Here is a 19,978-nt window from a genome sequence, read left to right as displayed (position 1 = left end):
TATGATGCTGCTTGGCCTGCTGTGTTCATCCAGCTCTACACCTTGTTATCTCAGATTTTCCAGCATCTGCAGTTCCTACTGTCTCTCTCACAATGAATGCTTATCTTCAGCAACTAGTGCTCAAGGATGCCCAGGTCCCACTGCACACTGCTCTGTCCCAATTTACAGCCATTCAGGTAGTAATCTGCCTTCTTCTTTTTGCTTCCAAAGTGAATAGCCTCATATTTATCCAAATTATACTGCATCTGCCATTGACTTGTCCACTCACCCAACCTGTCCAGATCATGCTGAAGGATCTCTGCATTCTCGTAACAGTTCACCCTCTCACCCAACTTGGTATCATCTGCAAACTTAGAGATGTTACATTTTGTTCCCTCATCCAAATCATTAATATATATTGTGAATAACTGGAGTCCCAGCACTGATCCCTGTTGCAACCCACTAGTTACTGCCTGCCAATTTGAAAAGGACCCATTAATTCCTACACTTTGTTTCCTCTCTGCCAACCAGTTTTCTATCCATCTCAATACACTTCACCCAATCCCATGCATTTTAATCTTGCAAAATAATCTCTTATGCGGGACTTTGTCAAACGTTTTCTGAAAGTCCAAATATACTACATCGACTGGCCTCCCCTTGTCAACTCTACTAGTTATGTCTTCATAGAATTCCAACAGATTAGTCAAGCATGATTTCCCCTTCTTAAATCCATGCTGACTCTATGTGATCCTGCCACTATTTTCTATATGCTCTGTTATAAAGCCCTTGATAATGGATTTGGGAATTTTCTCCACTACCGACGTTAGGCTTACTGGTCTATACTTCCCTCTTTTCTCTCTACCTCCCTTTTTGCGTACTGAAGTGACATTAGCTACCCTCAAATCTACAGGGATTGTGCCAAAGTGTATAGAATCCTGGAAGATGACCACCAATGTGTCCATTATTTGTAGAGCCACTTCCTTAAGTCCTCTGGGATGTAGATTATCAGACCCTGTGGATTTATCCACCTTCAATCCCATCAATTTTCCTTGCACCATTTCTCTATTAATATTGATCTTCCTCAATTCTTTCCTCTCGCTAAATCTTGCATTCTCCAACATTTCTGGCATCTGATTTGTGTCATCTTTTGTGCTGACAGAACAAAAGTATGTATTCAGTTGCTCACCCATTTCTTTGTCCCCTATTATACATTCTCCCATTTCTGTCCTTAGGGGACCTGCATTTGTCTTCACCAATCTCTTTCTCTTCACCTACCAGTAGAAACACAGTGTTAGTCTTTATGTTCCCTGCAAGCTTACGTTTGTACTGTATTTTCCCCTTCTTAATCAATCCCTTGGTTCTTCTTTGCTGAATTCTAAACTGCTACCAATCCTTGGACATATTATTTTTCTTGGCCAATCTATATGCTTCTTCCTTGGATGGGATACAATCTCTAATTTCCTTGGTAAGCCATGGATTGGCTCTCTTACCCATTTTGCTTTTGTGCCAGACAGGAATAAACAGTTGTTGCAGTTCTCCCATGTGTTCCTTGAGTGCTTGTCATTGCCCATCCACTGTCATCCCTTTAAGTAACTCTCCTCTATCTATCAAGGCTAACTCATGCCTCATATCTTCATAGTTTCCTTTATTAATAGTCAGCACCATATTCATGGAAACTATTGGAAAAAAATACTGAAGGAAAGTTTTAAACCTCACGTGGAAAAGCAGAGATTAAGTAGGGATAGTCAGCATGACTTTGTCAGAGGGAGGTCATGCCTAACAAATTGTTAGAATTTTATGCAAATGTGATTAAGTGTGTGGATGAGGGAAGTTCAGTTTATATAGTTTGTATGGATTTTAGCAAAGCTTTTGACAAGGACCCACATGGGAGACTGATTGAGAAGGTTAAAGCACATGGACTTCATGAAAACTTGGTGAGATGGATCAGAAACTGTCTTAGTAATAGGGCACAAGGGGTAATGTTGGAAATGATGGAGGCCAGTGTCCAGTGGTGTACCACAAGGATCAGCACTGGGATACTTATTGTTTGTTATATACAGAAATGATATAGATGAAAATGTGGGGGAATGCTAAGAAGGTTTGGTTGGATAATTAGTAGTGAAGAAGGTGGTATAGGTTACAGGAAGATATTGATGATTTGGTCAGCTGGGCAGACTAGTGGCAGATGGCACTTAACCACTTTGGAAGAAAATATTAGATGAGGGAGTATTTAATGAATGGCAGGACTCTGGGTAGTTTAGAAGAACTGTGGGATCTTGGGGTAATTATTCACAGATCGCTGAAGTCGGCGGTGTAGGTGAATACGATAATTAAGAAGGCTTATGGGGGAGGCAATGGCCTCGTGGTATTATCGCTGGACTATTAATCCAGAGACCCAGATAATGTTCTGAGGACCTGGGTTTGAATCCCACCACTGCAGATAGTGGAGTTTAAAATCAATAAATATCTGGAATTAAGAGTCTAATGATGACCATGAATCCATTGTCGATTGCTGGGAAAACCCCATCTAGTTCACTTACGTCTGTTAGGGAAGGAAACTGCCATCCTTACCTGGTCTGGCCTACATGTGACTCTTAACTGTCCTCTGGGCAATTAGGGATAGGCAAGAAATGCTGCCTAGCCAGCGATGCCCTCATCCTGTGAATAAATAAAGAATAAAGAAAAAACCTTGCTTTCATTAGTCTTGGCATAGAGTATAAGAATAGGTATAATGTTGGAGTTGTACAGAGCATTTGTCAGGCCACAGCTGGAGAACTGTGTGCAGTTCTGGTCACCTCACTACAGGAAGGATGTGATAGCACAAGACAGGGTACAGACGAGGTTCACCAGGATGTTGCCTGGAATGGAGAAATTGAGCTATAATGAGAGATGAGATAGGTTTGAACTGTTTTCTTTAGAGTAGAGAAGACTTGGTGGGGGGAGGATGATTAAGGTGTATAAGATTATGAGAGGAATGGATAGGGTGAATAGAGAGCAGCTGTTCCCCTTGGTTGAGGGATTAATCATGATGGGGCATTGTCTTGGGGTAAGGAACAGGAGCTTCAGAGAGGAATTGGGAAAAGACCTTTTCACTCAGCAGCTAGTGGGAAACTGGAATGCGCTGCCTGGGAATGTAGTGGAGGCTGGAAATCTTACAACCTTTAAAAAATATTTGGATGAGTGCTTGAAATATCATAACATTCAAGGACATGGGCTGCATGCAACTCTTATAGCTATTGTGTTATTCCAGTCATTTGATTTGTCTCTAGCACTACCATAGTTTTATTTTTTTGTAATTATCTCTCTGCCTCATTTAACTGAATTATAGGTCATCCCTTCACTTGTTATTCAGCTGTTAATACTTTACTCACACCATCTGACACTCTTGATCACCTGCAGAGACTTTGTTCGGCTTGTCGACACTCCACTCACAAAATTTGTATGATTTTTTGATCTCTGTGATTATAATTTCTGTGCCTGTGTGCCTCTCCTCACTTCACCTGACAAAGGGACAGCGTTCTGGAAGCTTGTTATCGCAAATAAACCTGTTGGACTATAGCCTGGTATGACCTGGAATTAGACAGGAGCTTGCAGGAGTTGATTTGAGTAGATTGTTTGCAGGCAAACAGTCCTCTGGCAAATAGGAGGCCTTTAAAAGTGTGATAACTAGAGTTCAACATCTGTATGTTCCTGTGAGGGTGAAGGGCAATGTTGTCACGAGTAGCGAACCCTGGATGACAAGAGATATTGAGGCTTTGACCAGAAAAAAGAAAGAGGCATGGCTCAGGTACTGGCAGCTTGGATCAAGGGAATCCCTGTAGGTATATGAGGGGGGGGATACAGGAGTTTACTGGAGAATGAAATCAGGAAGGCAAAAAAAGGGCACAAGATAACTTTGGTTGAGAAGATTCGGATGAACCCAAAGAGAATTTTTTTAAGTATATTAAAGGAAAAAGAATAACTAGAGAGAGTAGGCCTCTTCAAGGACTAAAGTAGACATGTATGTGTGGAACGACAGGAGATGGATGAGGTCCTCAATGAATATTTCTCTGTGTTTACTGTGGAGAAAGACAAGAAGATTTGGGAACATGAGGAAATTAATAGCGATATCTTGGGGACAGTCCATATCACAGTAGAGGAGGTGTCAGAATGTATGAAGGTGGATAAACCTCCTGGTCCTGACCAAATATATCCAAGAACCCTGCAAGATGCTAGAGAAGAAGTTGCTGGGGCTCTGGCTGATAGATTTACATCATCGTTAGCCACGGGTGAGGTCCCAGAAGACTGAAGGGTAGTGAAAGTTTTGCCCTTATTCAAGAAGGGCAGCAAAGAAAATCCTGGGAACTTTAGATCAGTAAGCCTAACATGTGTGGTAGGTAAATTATTTGAGAAGATTCTGAGGGATAAGATATACATGCATTTGGAAAGACAGGGTTTACTTAGGAGTAGTCAGCATGGCTTTGTGCTTGCAAATTATCATTTGTTACAGTTCTTTGATGAAGTGACCAGGAAGGTTGATGAGGGCAGGGTGGTAGATGTAGTCTATATGGATTTCAGTAAGGCCTTTGATAAGGTTCCACATGGTATGCTGCTCTGGAAGGCTAGATCACATGGAACCCAGGGAGAGCTGGCAAATTGGATACACAATTGGCTTGATGGTAGGTAGCAGAGAGTAATAGTGGAAGGATGCTTGTCAGACTAGAGGCCTGTGACTAGTGGTGTTTCTCAGGGGTTGGTGCTGGGCCCATTGCTGTTTGTTATCTATATCAATGATTTGGATGGGAATGTACAGAGATATTTTAATAAGTTTGCAGATGACATTAAAATAGGTGGTATAGTGGACAGTGAGGAAGGTTATCAGAAATTGCAGCAGGATCTTGATCAGCTAAGGAAGTGGGCCGAGAAATAGCAAATGGAGTTTAATATAGACAAGTCTGAGATTGAGCATTTTGGAAAGTCAAATCAAGGTAGGAGTTTCATGGTGAATGGTAGGGCCTTAAGGAGGGTAGTGGAACAGGGGGACCTTGGAGTTCAGGTGCACAGTTCTCTGAAATTGGAGTCACAAGTAGACAGGGCAGTGAAGAAAGCTTTTGGCACACTGGCCTTTATCCATCAGGGCATTGAGTATAGAAGGTAGGAAGTTATGATGCAGTTGTACAGGATGTTGGTGAGACAGCACTTGGAGTATTGGGTTCAGTTTTGGTCACCTTGCTATAGGAAGGATATTATTAAACTGGAAATTGTGCAGAAGAAATTTACAAGGATGTTGCTAGGTCTCATGAGACTGAATTACAGGGAGAGGTTGGATGAGCTTGGACCTTTTTCTATAGAGTGTGGGTTACTGAGGGGGTATCTTATAAAAGTGTATCAGATCATGAGAGGCATGGATAGGGTGAATGCACTCAGTCTTTTTCCCAGGGTTGGGGAATCGAGGACTCGAGGGCATCAGTTTAAGGGAAGAGGGAAAATAATACATGGGAACCTGCGGGGCAACTTTTTTACACAGAAGGTGGTACACATTTGGAACGAGCCGCCAGCAGAATTGATTGAGGGGGGTATATTAACAACATTTAAAAGGCATTTGGACAAAAACATGGAATGGAAAGGTTTAGAAGGATATGGGCCAAGTGCAGGGAAATGGGGTTAGCGTGAATGGACATTTTGGTCGACATGGTCCAGTTTGAGCTGAAGGGTCTGTCTCCATAATGTAGGAATCTATGACTCTATGACTCTGATGTCGTGTGACTTCTGACCTTGCTTAAATATTCTGACAGGTCCCACTTCAACACCTCAGGCAGCAAGTTCCATCTACCCAAACCGCCTACCCTCTGTGTGAACACTTATTCCTTAATTCCCTAAAACTTCTCTAAACATCCTGCATACTACCTTAAATCTATACCACCAATTACTGACCCTGCTAAGGGGAGAAATTTCTTCCCATCTTCCCTATTAATGCCCCTCATAATTTTGTACACGTTAAGGAAAATAACCCTAGCCTATGTAGTCTCACTTACGGCTGAAATGCTCTATCATGGGCAACATCCTGGTCAATCTGCTTTGCATCTTCTCCTGTGAAATCACATCCTTCCTATAGAACTGAAACTGCACACAATGTTCCAAGTGTTTCCTAGCTAATGTTTTATGCAGCTCTAACATAACATCCTTATTTTTAGATTCAATTCCTTGACTAACTCAGGTAAGAATGCCATATGCCTTCTTAACCGCCTTATCTACCTTCATGCTGCCTTCAAGGATCTATGTAAAAATGCACTAAGGCCCTTCAGTCCTCTGTATGCTCTACTATCATACCATTAATCAGATAATCTCTCGTCAGTCCTAACAAAAGGCATCATCTCACACTTTCCTGGATTGAATTCAGTTTGCCACTGTTCTGTCCATTGGACCAGCCCGTCCAGACACCCTGTAGTCTAAGGCTTTCCCTTTCATTGGGGCAGCACGGTAGCACAGTGGTTAGCACTGTGGCCTCACAGCACCAGGGTCCTAGGTTCAATTCCAGCCTCGGGTGACTGTCTGTGTGGAGTTTGTACATTCTCCTCCGTGTCTGCGTGGGTTTCCTCCAGGTGCTCTGGTTTCCTCCCACAGTCCAAAGATGTGCAGGCTAGGTGGATTGGCTATGCTAAATTGCCCATAGTGTTCAGGGAGGTGTAGATTAGGTGGGTTATAGGGGGATGGGTCTGGGTGGGATGCTCTAAGGTTTGGTGTGGATTTGTTGAGCCAAAGGACCTGTTTCCACACTGTAGGGATTCTATTACTTACCACCCATCCAATTTTTTGTGTCATCTGTGAAGAAACTGATCAAACCTCATATATTGCTATTTAGATCATCAGAAACAGTAAGGGATCCAGCATCAAACCCTTCTGCTGGACATAGGCTTCCAGTCATGAAAACAACCTTTGACCATCTGCTTCTTGCTACTAAGCTAATCTTGGATCCAATTTGACAAATTGTCCTGGATCCCATGGTTACTTGCCATCTTGACCAGTGTCCCATGCAAGATCTTGTTAAAAGCCTTACTAAAGTCCATGAAGACTGCATCAATCCTCTTCTGCAAACCTCCTGAAAAAATTCAATCACATATGTGGGACACAATTTTCCCCTTACATGCTGACCAGTTTTTATTCATCCTTGCCTCTCCAAGTGGGATTAATTCTGTCCCTCAGACTTTTTATTCAATAGTTTCCCTATTCCTGATGTTAGATTCATTTACCTGGAGTTTCCTGTTCATCCTTACCACCCTTCATGAATAATTGTGCCACATTAGCTGTCCTCCAGTCCTCTAGCAACCCTCCTGGACAGGACATTCTACATTCTGTTTTATTCACCTGGCTTCTATGATTCTATGAAAAGGCTGTCCTGGATACAATGTCCCCTCTAAACTGCATGGCTTCCGTATTCTGGAAAGTAGAATCTATACTATTATTCCCCTATCATTTTTACCATTCTTACAGTTTTACATATGTATCTGTCCTTCTATCTCTCCCTGACTGTTTGGGGCATCTATAGTACACTCCCAGCATTGTGAATTCCCCCTTTTTGCTTTTAGGGACTGTGTACACAGCCTTAATTGAGGATCCTTCAAAGATATCATTTAAAGCTTCCGTCCTGCACCGACTCTTCAGCCACACATTCACCCACTCTCTGTTCCTATATACATGAGCATATGGCACTGGGAGTAATCCAGAGATTACAACCTTGAAGATCTCACTTTTCAATCTGCTACTTGGCTACCTTTCTTGTTGCAGGACTTCATCTCTCTTTCTGCCGATGTTATTGGTCTCAATGTGAATCTCAGTTCCAATCTGCTCCACATTGCTTCCGAATCCTGTGCAGCCATTCAATGACATCCTTGACACTGGCCTTTGTGAGAAGTGAGACCATCCAGGAGTCACCTCTGCAGCTGTAGAAATCCCTGTCTATACCCCTCACTGTTGAGTTTACTACCACTATTGCTTGTTCTCCTTCCACTTTGTGCAGGCAACTGTGACTGTACTCCCCAGAGGAACTGTCACTCATATTGTTTTTCAACACAGAAAATTTGTTCTTGAGTAAGATGCACTTTGGAGCTTTCCTGACTACCTGCTCGCCACCTTTCCTCTAACTGATGTACGCAGTTCCTGACATTTTCCTGAGACATGGCAGACATTGGAAATGTGGCTCCCATCTTTGTGGGCAGGGACCTGGACATCCTCCTGGATGGGGTGGTGCAGACACAGGACATCTTCTTCCCTCAGCATCACAGAGAAGACCACAACACCAGACCATGCCAGCCTGGTCCAAAGATGCCACCTGAGTCAGTGCAGTCTCATCTGTCTAGAGAAAAGCAAAGTAATGTAGGAAGAAGGTCAATGACTTTCTTGACCTTGCCACATTCTTCTGTCTGAAACTTTACTTTCATTCTGCCTCTACTACTATACCCAGCTTCCACTAAGGCCCAAGCTCCAGCAATCTCATTATTGCAATCAGCATTCTCCCTCACTCACTGTCATTCACCCCAAACCCTGACATCACTAACCCTGTGTGCCCTCTGCACTGCCTACTCACTGCCTCGGGACACTTCCTCATTGCTGTGCCACCCACTTTTGTTGCCCTTAATACTGCCTCTTATTTATTCCAGGAGGAAAGCAGCTCACAATAGGGAAGAAAGAGTCAAGACGGGTGGTGGACTGTCCTATGTTCAGGTCCTCACTCCTATATGGAAAATATCCTTCCTGTGATCACCCTGAGTAGCTGACTGAGCCCCTGGACTGGAATCGGAGACTGCCCTTAGCTAATTGTGCCAGCAGCCCCAGCTGAAGGCTGTGTCACTTGACTTGACTGAGACCTGCTGACAGCTACGTCAAGGTTCTGGTCTTTGTGTCTGCTGTAAATGGCAAGGCAAGACAAAAATAATATGACCCTGGTATCTTTGGCTGAAGAAGCAAAACACAAAAGGAGAAAGCTAGGTAAAGCAAGGCAGGGTGCAGTGGGCACCCTGATAGCCTCAGGATGAGTGAGTGCTATGACTGTGAGTGAAGAGTCTGCAGATGCAGCCTGGTTCAGTCCATGAGCTGGGTGCATGTCTCTGACCGCACATGGTCCTTGCTGCAGTATTACAATGATATTTGCCAGTACAGCCTGAGGCACAGCATTGAAGTGCAGAAGCATCCTCTAAGTGGATCATAGATGAGGGGTCTTAGCAGTCTGCACCATGTTGGATGCCAGTGTCCATAGACAGGGATGTGTGTGTGATTGGTGGCCGTGAAGTGTACCCTGAGGTATTGGTGCCCGGTGTCCAACATGGAAAATCCTCAGAGCAAGCAGTGAGCTGAAGTCATCAGGTAATACCCATCCTGAACCCTATGTGAAAAATTCAGTTTGTAGTTTGGTCGGCACATTCGATAAGATAGTAAACTGCAGATTAATGATGCAAGACGTACCATTAATAATGTGCTTAACAACCCGTCTTAATAGGCAACTGGTTGTTGCCTAGCAAGAAACTGGCCTCACAGCTCAGTAAATGTTAAAAAGGTGTAGAGAGTAGCTCCCAACATCAAGATAGGCCGTGCCAGACTTCTTACCTTGTTCTGCCTCAGACCTTGCCATTGCCCATGTTGCTGAGGCCCTATAAGATTCTGTCCTAAGTTTCAATGAATCACTTATTTTCAATACTACTTTCCATATGCATTGTTTTTTTGTACAATCATCTGCACGTATATAATCTTTTCATATATTTTGAATGATATGAATATTTATGTCTCATCTATTTAGATTTTGTATCTTTACATTATTCATTTAATTAACTATATGATATTACATAATATTAGATTTATGGTAGTTATCCAATTATCTTCTTGTCCAACTGTCTAACATTTTACTTGCTGGAAGGTAGTCTCTGTAAAGATTGAAGACCAAATGATTTGCAGAGGATAAAAAATGGGATATGAAGTAAAGATGTAAAAGTGGGACGCAGAATGTTACTAACAGACTATTCTGTGAAAATCAGAATCATAAGCAAAAATACAAAGCAGAGCAGAGTGTAAGAGTCCCTGAAGACCAGGTAGTTGCTCTCAGGCAAAAAAGAAAATTTAGCAGCTTGATGTGTCAGGAGCTAGTGATCCATTACACTTCTAATAATAAAATAGAAAATGAAGTCTTTCAGAAGGTTTTGCTGACTGGCTAATTCTGTTTTTCTTTTTGTGCAGAATGATTCATGGGGGATGCAGTATTCATATGCACTGTTCAAAGCTATGAGCCATATGCTTTGCATAGGCTATGGAGCTCGGGCACCAGTGTCTATGTCTGATCTCTGGATAACCATGTTGAGCATGATAGTGGGAGCCACGTGCTATGCAATGTTTGTTGGCCATGCGACAGCTCTCATCCAGTCATTAGATTCATCAAGACGACAGTACCAGGAAAAGGTAGGTGTTCAAACATATCCTCATAGATGGTTTTGTAATTAGACAATGTCATGGTTAATCCCATAAGCATCTCCACATTTAGCAGTTGTTTTTTGATTTTCAGACATGCATAGACCGAGACACCTAAGTGTACAGGTACACCATGTATTTGTTAGCAACTCAGTAAGGCTGAAATCTGCATACTCATGTATTTCTCACTATCATTTATTGGAGAAACCTATTTTAATTGATGATCCATACTCCACTCACATTCCCACATCCCTCCCAGATCATGGAAGATAAATGTAGTGCTTTTGAAGAGTTTTCATTTGTTTTATTTGCACATTTTAAGACATAAAATTAGTTCTATCACTACTGTATACATGAATCAAGCGCTAATAAATCATCATGTGCTTTGATTTTAAAAAATCATGATTTATTCCATAAGATAAACAAATGAAATTATTGTAAGATGACTTTAATGATTAAATGTTTTAAATTCAGTAAAAATGTAAAGTTGCCATAGTGCTACCAGACCATAGAGCTACTCTTTCATTAGAGAGAGTTGAATGGTGGTGGTTCGGCGTGTCTCTGGTGAGGGGAAAGCTTGAGAAGGAGAGTTCTTCATGGTAACCTCAGCTACTGTGGGAACTGAACCAATGCTGCATAACAAACCAGCTGTCCAGCCAACTGAGCTAACCAATCCCTCACCAGAAACAAATTCGCTATATCAAATATGACTGCATCATTTTGTATTGAAAGGGGAACAAAGCAAGACTGCAGAATTACCTTTTCAGGAGGGTGGGTAGCTAGCTGGGAGTGGGAGTGAACCAGTTTTAACATATGGTACCTAATTCCTGAATGAGTGCTTGACGAAACATCTCAATAATGTACCCTGGCTGTACGCAGCAAGCAGTCACAGCAACAACAATAATTATTGGAGGTCACAGCACGGATTGTCCCTTGTTTCAAGAATTGTGTTTGTGACTCAAAGCTCATTGCTGAAACATAATCCTTGAGGAGTTCAGTTTAACATGTTCTCAACACAGTTATTCTTACAGGATTTTGAGAATGATATGTTCTACATTGTGTAGTGTTGCTGTGTTGTAACCTATTCAAATTGTTGCTCATTCATCACTCAGTCCTTTGGAGAATTCCTATTGATCTTTCCTGTGCTATAGTATTGTCACAGCAGAAAGCAGCTTGTACACAGTCAGAAACTTTCTGAAGAATATGATCTGAGATAGTTGACAACTGGGTTTGCCAAAATAAACCTAGAAATTGTTGTTCTGGTAATGGCATACAATTTATAACTCTTGAGAGATTCCTTCAAAACAAACTGCATATATTTAGTGGAAAACCTTATTCTGCTGCCTCAAAAGAATTAGATTTAATCAGCACACAGAATGGCTAAATTGACATGAGAACAAATTTTGACAAATGCTCATTTTTACTAATTTGGATGAACTGTCCTTTAGAGATAGTAAGAACTGCAGATGCTGGAGAATCTGAGATAACAAGGTGTAGAGCTGGATGAACACAGCAGGTCAAGCAGCATCAGAGGAGCAGGAAGGCTGATGTTTCGGGCCTAGACCCTTCTTCAGAAGGGTCATCATCAGCCTTCCTGCTCCTCTGATGTTGCTTGGCCTGCTGTGTTCATCCAGCTCTAGTCCTTTAGAGATGATTTTCACCAGTGTTCTGATGCATATAGTCCACTACTAAATAGTTGTACTTTAGACAAAATCAGCCACAAATTAAGTATATCACTACAGGAATTTGTAGTCTAAATTGTCAGTAAGTGAAGAACAGATGTTCTTAATAAACATGAATTAAAATAAATCACAAGTCTGCGAAGAAATTATTCAAGCCCAGTTAAAATTAGTGGCTATGTGAAAGGATAAAATATGCCAGGAATTGAAATGCTAAATTAAATCGGTGCATCTGTGGATCAAAGAGGTTTTGGTTCAGAACACATTCTGAATAATAACTTGTCTGGTCCTTTGACAATTATGAACAATATTATTTTATACAACATTATTATAAGCATAGGGGACTGAACCGTACAATACTTTGGCTAAGAATCATTTTCATCGAGTTTATGGAGAGCTTCTCTCTGTGAGGCTCATTGTGTTTTCTTGTGCCATCACCCAAACACCTCAGTAACTACCTACCAAACACTGTAGTGCCCTTCTTGACTAATGCTAGCCGGTTTCTACCATTTAATAGCCAGAGGTATGCGACACTGCTGGGATATCACGGAATAGACTGTTATCGCAGACATCATCTCTAAAAGACTATTGTGCACTCTGGCAGTCTGGAACAATCCTGTACTTTCCTGACATTGTTGCAGAGAGGAATGACCTTTCCCCAAATACTGGCAGAAAAGGCCACAAAGCCAGGCCCTTCTAGCCTCCTCTGAGGTTGGCACCAGGATCATTGTGGTCTGAGCTGTCTGGTGGAATGCCCATTACTGGAAGAAGGTTGATTACTTTCTTTGCTCTGTTGCCATTTTCTCTCTGTTACTTCACACTCAATCTCTCTCTGTTACTGCATTCACCTCCCACCTAGGTTCATGATCTACTGTTCCCACTATTGCATACAGCATCTTCCCCACTCACCCTCGCCCATCTAATCACTCCACACTACCAAACCTGCATGGCCTCTGCAACTCCTTCTCACTCACTTGGGACACCTCACCACTTATCTTCTACTTGCACTAACATTAATAGCTGTGCCACCCTCTCTTTTTCTCATTCAATCCCTCCCTTCTCTCAAAGCAGGAGAGAACAGCCCCTATGAGGACAGGGAGAACCGATATGGATGGTGTGGTGACCTAAATTCAGCTCCCCCAGTTCCTACGAGGAGCAGGTCCTAATCCTGACCTCTCCAAACAGCCAATAGACTGTTTTCAAGAAACTGGTCTGATAATGGAGCTTGATCTTGACTTACTGTCCTGGCACCCACTAATTGGGAGGTGTCTCCCCCGATACAACTGAGCACTACTCTGCACCAACTTTGAGACATATTCATTTGGTTGAAGCACATGCAGTAACCCTGCTGCATTAGCTGCTGGCATATGGTACACGTGTAACACTGACATAACATGGTGACCTGCAGCAGCATGTCCATCCCCTTAACTGGTAACTCTGACAAGCTGCCTGGCTTTGTGCCTGTGCTAAAAGGCAATGCATGGCAAGGCAAGACGAGGTAGAGATGCTGTGAGTATCCAAGTAGGTGCAAGGCGAGCAATCACTAGAGAGTCAGCCAGCATCCCTGAGGTGCAGCTGGGTCAACTCTAGGAGTGGAAAGTAAGTGTCTTTGCAGCAGCTTTAATAATGGTAGGCAGTGGTCCCTGAAATGCAACGATAAAATGCAAAAGAGTGCAATTAGTAGTTTGGAGTGTGCCAAGATGTTACAGAGAGGCTAGCAGGTGTTGGATGCCAGCGTGCATGGAGTGGACTGCATGTGAGAGCTGTCCCTGTGATGTTAGTGCTGGGTGTCCAAGATGATCGTGAAGAGTAGGCAGTGAGCTGGAGTCACCAGTACCCACTCTGACTTGCATGTCAGGCATTTCAGTATCTGATTTCTATCAATCCCACAGTCGAATTAACAGTTGATGAGCAGATCAATGAGGTGATATTTCCAGTTAATAAGGGTACTGACATGCAATAATCCCCATTCATAGCTCTCTCATCACTCCCTGGCGAGAATCTTGTATTGATGTCTAGACCTTTATTGGAAAATGCAAACAGTTGCTCCTGACATCGAGAATGACCTCAATGGTCTCCTCACATAATTCCTCCAGACTCTGCCTGGAGTGCTTTTCTCAGATGACTTCTTTTCTTTAGCAATGCAGTGTCTATTACTTGGTATTTTGCCTCATGAGTTTAAATGAATAAGAAATACAGGCCCAGATTGAAAACTGGTATTGAAGAATGGCTGAAGTTAACAAAGTTAGAAAAGGGGCACGTGCTCACAGTAAATGCATGGAACAAGAAGCTATTACATTATCTTGCATTTCTAATGATTAAGTATAGAGAATTGCACAAGAAGCTTCTTCAGCTGAAACTTGAAGGATTTTCAGCAATTAAGCAAGGATCAGGTTAAAAATACTATGTCAATGTAAATTGTGCCATAACTTTGTCAGTTCAAATTACTTATTTGTTGAAGAGGAAAAATTATTAGTACATTAATTGACATAACGTGTAAGTAAGATGTTTTATTTGTGCTCTTAGGGTAAAGGTTGGAAACATTTAGAAGTGCATGGATTTGCTTGTCACTTGATATTTTGCTCCTGGGTGACTCACCGGTTGTTTATTAATTCAATAAATTATTACATTTAAACAATGACATTTATGTGGGAGAAGAGTAGAGTATAATGGTGGGTTTACAGTCGAATGACCTCAGCTTTGAAATTTGCAGAAATATAAGCCCTGATTTAGAGTGAGGCCAAGCATCAACCAGAAATTGTTTCTGTCATTGTAATGGAATTGTAGTGGAATCTGTGTGACTGCAAGAAGCCCAGGGAAATGAAGACCTAAAGATTCTTTTTAGCACTTGAGCTCCTTTATGCTCTCAAGAAAACCAAAAAAAAAATCTTTCAAGCCTCCTCTGAGCCTACTGATTCTTGGCACTAAACTGCTGACAGTTAAGATGACAGTTGGAATCTCCCAGGAACTCTGTGTGTCTTCATACTGCTAGGCCACCCCCTTAAACAATATCTGCCATGAGTTCTGGCAAGTCAGATCAGGCAAAGTGCTCCAGCAACATCCAAGATGCAATAGTCTGCAGCCAAGTCTTGGGCATTCAGAAGCCCCAGATGTGAACATCTCAAGGGCTCCAAATAAACAGCTGTCTTCTTCAACTTTGCTGACACCAATAGGAGAACACTTCAAAGGAAAGCAGGATTTGTGAGTCTTTTTCATAGGAAAGTATAGGGGTTGATCACTGAATTCAAACTGTATATTATGTTTACTATTGAACTAATTTTCTTAATTAAATTTGGCAATTTGGTCTGCAGTGCAATTTAATTGCAACTTCTCACTTTGCATTGTGAGAATGTTTGTGATTTGAAAGTTGTTTGAATTGGCAGTTTTTAATCTAATGGAAGTGGTGATCGATAGAATAATGATAGTAACCAAAGCAACTTTCCACAATTCTAAAAGAAGGAGTGAACAACTTTGTGGAATCTCTGAATTTGCTGATCCATTGTTGGCCGTTCTGTAAACTATTGGATTGGCCTTTCTTCTTTTGATACTTCCTTTGTTCTCCCTTTGTTTGTTAATCCAATGTGAAGAGGATTGGTTAGCTCGGTTGGTTGGCAGGTGAGACACCCTGCTGTTATTATCAAGGAGCATGGAGGGGGCTGGATCCAACTTGGCAGAAGGCATGACAAAAAATTTCACACACACTCAACAATGATTAGGCATTTAGCTGCAAGCAGGGCCCAGCACCAGTTATACCTTAAAGGCTATGGCCCAAAGCTAATCCCTGCTAGAATTTTTGGACCATTTGTAACTTGGGAAGCTCACTTTACGAATAGGAAGTTTAACTGTGGCTCTTAAGCTGATCCACAGCATTAGAATCTTTAAACCTCTGGATTTCCCTCCAAACAAGGGAGATGGGAAGGAAACAAATCCATTCCGTTAAAGAAAAGATTTCTAATTAAAGGAACTCTGAGTGGGTTGCAGATCACAAAGAAAATCCAGGACCTAAAGAGGGCAGGAAAGGTGAGTGTTATAACTCATTCCCACCCCAAATCCCACAATCTGCCTTGCCCAATATTCCCCTCCACAGAACAACGAATTATGTAGATCCACTCATTCCTGTCTTTCCAGGCCCCTCATGTCTGAACAACCTGCAATCATACCACCTTTACTATATTGGTCTTTCTCACCATTGCCTCAAAGTCACCCTGCTTAAACATTGCTGTCCCTTCCTGTCTGCACAAACTATTGAGAACACACACATCTCTGTTTTCTCTCCTTGCGTGATGAGAGAACATTTAACATGTGGTACAAATTCAGGTGTGGAATTATTCAGAGCGGACCTTCAGTGACAGACATTCTGACAGCCACAGGAAATGTGTGCCCACTTTGTCCACTTGGTGCACTGATGACCAGACATGATGGGAGACCTCATTCTCTGCTTATGGGTCATGCCTCCTTCCAGCCAGCTCTCAGTGTCCATTCTATCTCTCCTGTTTAGAGGCATATGGCTGAGGAAAAGCCGGTGTTGCTGTTTTCCCTGAGGCTAGTGAGCCGTTGATGGTCATGTGGCTTCTGCCATAGACCCTTATCAGAAATAGAAGGTAGAGCTACAGAAGCTGAAATCCAGAATTGAGGATTAATAGAAGTTTTATTTGCCATTTTAAGTATCTTAGTTATTTAATGTATAGGTCCAAATGGGGTTCCCCAGTTGTCTTCATTCAGCCCTGTCAAAGCCAGGAAGAGAGTGGAATTAAATCAGGATTCTAATACTACAAGACTTTCATTTAAATCCAAACCCAGACCTAACTCATCTTACCTGGAAAATAAAACCTAAGGTATCCAGAAGTAACAAAAGTGTTTTTAGAGATGTTGTGGTGAGTTCCCGGATTTGGCTGCGATTATTACTGCTTTCTCACATGGAGATCACACGAATAAGTGACTGCTCCACAAAAAAGCTCCCACAGCCCTGAGAACAGCACTTTCAGGGCCTTTTGGTTTATATCACAGGCGAAAAAGATGGAGCAGAGCACACAGAGAGGAAAGGATCTGCACAATGCCCTCTGCCAGCTGGGAGTTTGACTCTTTCATACTTCCTTCCTTTGTATGTCATCCTGTCATTCAAGTGAAAGGGAAAAACTGTGTTTGGACAGTGTACCCACCGTGGTTGAATAGTATATGGAGACAGAATGTGATGGGTGTCTGACTGACATCATTGGAAGGTGGCTGAGGGTAAAGTGAAGTATCTGGGTGTTATGTATCGAGTCCTGAGTGCCAGGGAATACTGAGGGTAGAGTGATAGGAGGGTGCAGTACGAGAGCTTAGTGGTGTGGAGAATAAGGGATCAATTGGCTCTCTGTGTGGCATCAGCACCTCCTTGTGGCATTGCTACTTGTGCTCGAATGGAGTTGCCAGGAATTGCCGTTCACGGTCAGCACTCCTATTCCTTTCTGAAATGTCCTTGAGGGCCTCCTGTCCACACCCTGGCCTCCAATCCCATCGATCTAAAGTGTCTTTCCTCTTATCCACTTCCATCACAAGGGCCTTCAGCATAAGATCCATGACCCTGGGACCCTCCCTCTGCTCTAGAGCTTTTCCTTGAGAATTGCAGCAAAAGTACTCAGTACTAGCTTCCTGTAATTGTGCAGTTTTACTTCAAGACAGACAGACTGCCTTTAAGGACAGGAGCAAATACAGAAGTTGCTGGAAAAGCTCAGCAGGTCTGGCAGCATCTGAAGAAAAATCAAAGTTAATATTTCCAGTCTGGTGACCTTTCCTCAGAATAGAGGAAAGGTCACCGGACCCAAAACGTTAACTCTAAAATTTCTTTACAGATGCTACCAGACCTTATGAACTTTTCCAGCAACTTCTGTTTATGTTTCTGATTTGCAGCGTCCGCAGTACTTTTGGTTTTTAAGACCAGGAGACTGTCTGCACTACATGTGATTAGCACATGCCACTCAGATCACTGCTAAGCGCAGAGACAGTGGGAAGCATGGGAACTATTTGGCTCAATGCTGCCATTGTATAAGTGGCAGATGTTGCACAATTTACTTGCTGCCTACTTTCAGCAGAATTGGTGTGGGCCAGTTACAAATCATAAGCCCTGCACCAAAACATCTTAGTCTTAGGTGAACACTAGAGATGCTTCCAAAATATCACACCCAAGCATTTGTAATGCATAAGCCAGACTTCTAAGTTGCAGGGAAGGGAATTGTATTTTAAAAAGCTAAGGAAAGAAAATAATGGGGAATTATTTCCACTGGCTGGTAACTAGGCAACTGTCTGCATTCCACCTTATGAGATGATGTTTGCCCATCAGTGGCTAACTGTGTGTTAAGCCTGGCCTGGTATGACTCAGAAATTCTACTCTGGGATGTCAGTGTCTGCCACATTTTCTGAAGAGGAAGGCAGTGAGCTGTGGAGGTGCATGATTCACTGGACTCTGATTTCTCTGCACCTTCTTCCTGGCCAGCTGGGCTGTTCGTTTTGGCTCAGTTCTTCTGACATTCTTCCAAATGGTCAGCTTCCAATGGTCACAGTCATCGGGGACTGTCTCCTAGTTGTTGGAGTCAATGTCCTTCATGTAAAAATCCTGTTTGTAAGTGTCATTGTAGCGAAGACGTGGACATCCAGCAGGTCATGACTTTGTGGGAAGTTCATCCTATTAAAGGTCTTTGGGAAAATGACTCTCATTTATCTCATGAATATATCTGAGCTCATGCAAAACGTTGTTGACTTTGTAATGAGTGTGTGCTGCTGGAATTAGCACTCTCTAGAACCTTTGAGTTGGTGACTTTGGACTGCCTATAGATGCCACGAATATGTCTGAGACAGAGAAGTTGGAAACTGTTGAGCCAGTTCTACTGCCTCGCATATGTTACAAAATCAGAAGTCACACAACACTGGGTTATCTTCTTCAGGTGAAGGAGTAGTGCTCCGAAAGCTTGTGGTTTCAAATAAATCTGTTGGAATATAACCTGATTTCATGTGACTTCTGACCTTGTCCACCCCAGTCCAACACTGGCACCTCCTCATCATAGCATATGTTGTCCTGGAGTCATTGCTATAGAGGAAGCACAGATGCTGAAGGATTGCTGACAGTTTGGTCTTCTCAGTTAGGTTGCTTATGTACAATGAATTCTTATTTGGCATGGATGCAACAGCTGCAGTTTTTGGAATCCCTGTGTTGATTTCAGCATCAAGCAACAGATTACAGATAATCGTGGAGTTCAGATACACGAAGCTATCAATGAGCACCAGTGCCACATTGTCAATGCAATGTAACAATATCTTGAGCCATGTTATTTATCTTCCTGATACTAATGACCAAAACCAAGCTACTTACAGGCCTGAGAAGGTATGTGCATTTGCTGCAGTAGGTACTTCTCAGTTTGAAATATTAGTGTGGCATCATCAGTATTGATCAAGTCTCTGCTAGATTTTGGTGCACTTCAGTCACGGATTTCAGGTGAGCAGTGCTAACCAGCTTTCCATTCTGGTATGTTAGTAAACACCCTCTGGAGCTGATCTGAAGGTGATCATGAGACAGCAGCAAAGAGAAAATGCCACAGAATGTCAGTGCCAGAGCATAACCCTGTTTGACCTCAATGTGAATCTCAAAGAGCTCTGCCATGTTGCCATGGAAAATGGAGATACATTAAGAAACTTCAATGGAGACACTATTTTCTTCAATAGGAAATATGACATGTAAGCAGACACTTAGCAGACACTTAAAGAGGAAAGTTAAAAGTATTTTTTGTTGCATAGTTAGGGAAAGAATTATCACAAGTTACTGTTGAATCTGAGACAGTAGGAACTGCCGATGCTGGAGAATCTGAGATAACAAGGTGTAGAGCTGGATGAACACAGCAGGCCAAGCAGCATCAGTG

The 19,978-nt window shown here is 42.3% G+C and overlaps 1 protein-coding gene across 1 annotated transcript in view; it reads left to right on the top strand.

Annotated features, from left to right (window-relative positions):
- Positions 1-19,978, top strand: part of LOC109927560 (potassium/sodium hyperpolarization-activated cyclic nucleotide-gated channel 1-like) — a 269,691-nt gene that overhangs the window by 114,462 nt on the left and 135,251 nt on the right. Inside the window, exon 5 of the mRNA XM_048599979.1 lies at positions 10,183-10,401. Within this exon, the coding sequence (XP_048455936.1) occupies positions 10,183-10,401 (219 nt within the window). The remainder of the gene's footprint in view (positions 1-10,182; positions 10,402-19,978) is intronic.

This window comes from Rhincodon typus, chromosome 1 (assembly GCF_021869965.1).
Source record: "Rhincodon typus isolate 14 chromosome 1, sRhiTyp1.1, whole genome shotgun sequence".
Classification (NCBI taxonomy): Eukaryota; Metazoa; Chordata; class Chondrichthyes; order Orectolobiformes; family Rhincodontidae; genus Rhincodon; species Rhincodon typus.
The sequence above is the reverse complement of the archived record's forward strand: the minus strand, read 5'-3'. Positions and strand labels throughout refer to the sequence as shown.